At 39.0% G+C, this 3,986-nt stretch overlaps 1 protein-coding gene across 1 annotated transcript; it reads left to right on the top strand.

Annotated features, from left to right (window-relative positions):
- The first annotated feature begins 1,372 nt into the window (after nucleotides 1–1,372).
- LOC122039942 (pirin-like protein) lies at nucleotides 1,373–2,683 on the top strand. Its single transcript, XM_042599355.1, has 3 exons — nucleotides 1,373–1,637; nucleotides 1,740–1,974; nucleotides 2,061–2,683. Exons 1-3 carry the CDS (start codon nucleotides 1,472–1,474, stop codon nucleotides 2,566–2,568), a joined length of 909 nt encoding a protein of 302 aa, XP_042455289.1. The 5' UTR covers nucleotides 1,373–1,471; the 3' UTR covers nucleotides 2,569–2,683.
- Nucleotides 2,684–3,986: the final 1,303 nt, after the last annotated feature.

Genomic DNA, 3,986 nt, shown 5'->3' with positions numbered 1-3,986 from the left:
TATTTATATTTGTTCAATACACATAAAGTAAATTAAATAAATAAGGTTAAATAACTTGTTAAACTAAAAGTATCAGTATTAGTTTCTTTATAATATTTTTAAATTTTGAAGTAACTGTACATTTTATTAAATTTAGACAATTATCTATCTTAAAATTTTCATTATCTTTATTTTTTTTAATATTCTCTTATCTATTCTACTTTTTTATTATTTTTTTCCTCCCCATGTAATATCTATTTTTTATTATTTAATTCATTCCTTTTTATTTTTCTCTCTCTTAAATTAAATAATATTTTAATATTTAGGAAATGAATTTCATTCCGATGAACATGAATACGGATTGTGAATTATTCATAAATAATATTCATGAACAAAATTTATAAAATATATTCATCAATAAATTACTTTCATCAATATGGTAAATAAATAAAAAAATTAAATGGGCAAATAAATTTGTATTATCAAACCTAATAATCAATAAAAAAATTTTAATTATAAAATTTTTAAACAATCAAATAAGCTTGAATTGTGAGTTCAATAACATATAAATGAATCAAACTCCAATAAACTCAAGTTCATGAAAAAATCAAGTCAAGCTAAAAAAAAAACCTACTTTAACAATTTATTTCATTTTAGATTTAGGATTTATGATTATCTTATCAAATAAATTTAAATATTATAATTGATTAGACTTAACTAGTTTCTTTCCTAATTATTAGGTTCAGTAAAATGAAAAATTGAAGTGATTCATTAAAAGCCGAAATCAAAGGACGCGATCTAGTAAACTGCCCCAAACAAAACTTATACGGACGTGCAAACGCGTAATCAGTTGTCAACCCCTCTCACGTGCTGCTGCTGCTGGATTCCTTGCAACTTAATTTTCTAATAAAAATAAAAAAATTCTTAAAATACCATCATTTTTGCGTCAATATGTCATCATCAGTCATTCTTCAATTTCTTTTTTAGTAAATGATACTTTCCATCCCTGACTTGCCTTGCATGCTATCACCATAATTAGGAGCTTAAAGTAAAAAAGAAAAAGAGTCGACTAGCATCCAATTGTGATACATTTTAAATTACATGTGAATATTATAATATATATATATATATATATATAATTATCAATAATTTTAAAAAAAATAAAAAGAGAGAAATAATTAATGCTTCATATATGAAAACTGACAACTCATAGAGATGACAAATTCAGAACGTGTTGTTGATGAAATCACAATTGCATCAGCATGACAAATTGTTAAAATACAATTAATTGTTGCATTTTGTGATAATACGTACTGCCTCCCTGTTTACACCATGCAAGTAAACACAAGCACGCCTCGAGCCCTTACAAGCTTTGACCACATCTGAATCCTCTGCTCTTCGAACGGGAATTCCCCTATAAGAAACACGCATCTTCCTTCCTCTCTCCCCACCCAAATCTGCAATCCCAGCACACGCATAAAGAAAGAGAATCATGGCGGAAACAGGGCACCCCTGTGCGCTTCACAAGCCACGGCTCGTCGTCAGGAAGTTTCAGGCCCGACCGCAGCGCGAAGGCGAAGGCGCCGTAGTCAGAAGAAGCATTGGGAGGTTTGAGCTCAAGTACTTCGATCCTTTCCTTGTTCTGGATGAATTCTCAGGTTTGTTTTTCGCTTGGATTAATTAGATCGGAATATAATGCCATATTGGTTTATGTTTCCATTGCATGTTCCTTGATGTTCTACTCTGTTTTTATGGTGCAGTCGCTGCCCCTGCTGGATTTCCTGATCATCCTCATCGAGGTTTTGAGACTGTCACTTACATGCTCGAGGGAGCTGTGAAGCATGAAGACTTTGAAGGCCACAAGGGCACCATCATGGCGGGCGACCTGCAATGGATGACCGCCGGCAAGGGAATCGTGCACTCCGAGATGCCGGCGGGACAAGGCACGGCCAAGGGACTTCAGCTGTGGATCAATCTCTCTTCCAACGACAAAATGTAACCGTCGTTAACCGATATGTTTCGCGTTCGGTAGTTCTATCTTTACTGTTTGAAAATTAAACTCGGTAAACGTTCGCCGGCAGGATCGAGCCGCGTTACCAAGAGCTGCAGGGAAAAGACATCGCCCGAGCCGCCGGGAACGGCGTCGACGTCCGAGTCATCGCGGGAGAGTCCATGGGAGCCAGGTCCCCTGTGTCCACCCGCACGCCGACCATGTACCTGGACTTCACCATGAAGCCGTCGGCGCACCTCTGGCAACCGATCCCAGAGAGCTGGAACGCGTTCGCGTACGTGCTCGAGGGGGAGGCGGCGTTCGGATCGGAGAAGGCCGCCCCGGTCGGACCGCACAATCTCCTGTTGCTGGGCGGAGGCGACGGGGTGGAGGTGTGGAACCGGTCGCCGGCGAAGGCGGTCCGGTTCTTGTTGGTGGCCGGCGAGCCGTTGGGCGAACCGGTGGCTCAACTCGGGCCGTTCGTGATGAACACGGAGGAGGAGATCGACCGGACGATCGATGATTTCGAATACTGCGTCAACGGCTTTGAGAAGGCCAAGTGGTGGAGGTCGGAGTCCACCGTGGAAACTGAAGGTTGACGATGTACGATGACGTGGGCATTTGGATGACTATGACAGTGCCACATCGGCATGTAAAACAACAAATCATTCCGTGCCATATCTTAAACTAATGACGTACAATTGTCACATCAAACTCGTCTTTTCATAAAATGACTTTACTTCGAAAGATGAAAAGCGGAAGGAAAGGAATTGATCGGGAAAAAACAATCCATAGAGAACAGTAGAAGACAGGAAAGTGAAAAATAAAAAAACAATAATATATAGAGAGGAAAGGGTAAAAGAAGGGGGAAAAAAAGACGAGGGGAAGAGAGAAATGAAAAAGCTACGCGAAGGAGAAGGAGGAAAAATAAAATAAAATAAAATAATAAAAACTAAAAGAGAACCGTGGAGTTGGTCACTCTTCTTTGTGATGTGTGGCCGGAGGAACGCCTCTGGGCTGGTCATCTTTCATAATCACTCGATCTCCGACGAAATGCTTCTCGGGCGGAGGTCGTGAGTGCTCATTCTCACGAGACCACTGGCCTAGTGAGCGCTTGCCCTGCCATCCCCGCGAGCTCTCACCCCTCATGGGGATGTCGACCCCGCGAGGGCTCATCCTTTCGAGGTCGCTCGCCCTTGTGGTGCTGTCGGAGGGCGAACGACTTCCAAGGTCGCTCGCCCTCACGGTGTCGCCGGAGGCCGAACAACCTCCGAGGTCGCTAACCCTTGCGAGGGCCATTAGACCCACGAGCGACTTCCAAGGTCACTCGCGCTAGCTGGGCTGCTTCCTCTTTGACGCACGTGATGTCCTCACGGGGCCGCCGGCAAGAAGAGGACATGGCATGATGCGATCGGGTGAGGTCAGTTGTGATTTAAAATGTTTGAAGGAGGAAATTGCTTTATGCCCGATTTGGACAACAATAAAAATATGAAAAAATTATAAATCTATCTAGCCGTTAAGTAAAAAAAAAAAAGGAAAATAACTTTTTTTTTAGTTTTTTCAAATAAATAAGAGAAAAAAAATATAATTCTTCTTCTTTTTTACGAAATAAATAGAGAAAAAATTTCCACCGATGAATTTTTTTTATATAATTTTTATTTCTTTGATCCTAAGTAAACAAAGCCAAAGGGCAGAGCCCTCCAAGAACTCCCTCCATACTAATTAATGCCACGTCAAAAATTTTAAAAAAATTCTATGTGCTCCACTATTAAAAAAATAACATCTCAATTATTCTTTTATTGATTCCATGCTTATTTTTTTAAAAAAAAAAATCATTCTTTTTTATTTTTTATTTTAAACAAAAAAACTAAAATAAACAAAAAAAATCATACAAGTTAAAAAGGGTAACAATCAAAAGGGCATTCATCATATAGACACTCAATTTTCAAAAAAAAAAAAAAAAAAAAAAAAACAAATTAGCCATCTTTTGTACACCTTTTAAAATAATCTATCCAAA

The sequence above is a fragment of the Zingiber officinale genome, chromosome 2A (assembly GCF_018446385.1).
Source record: "Zingiber officinale cultivar Zhangliang chromosome 2A, Zo_v1.1, whole genome shotgun sequence".
NCBI lineage: Eukaryota > Viridiplantae > Streptophyta > Magnoliopsida > Zingiberales > Zingiberaceae > Zingiber > Zingiber officinale.
The sequence above is the reverse complement of the archived record's forward strand: the minus strand, read 5'-3'. Positions and strand labels throughout refer to the sequence as shown.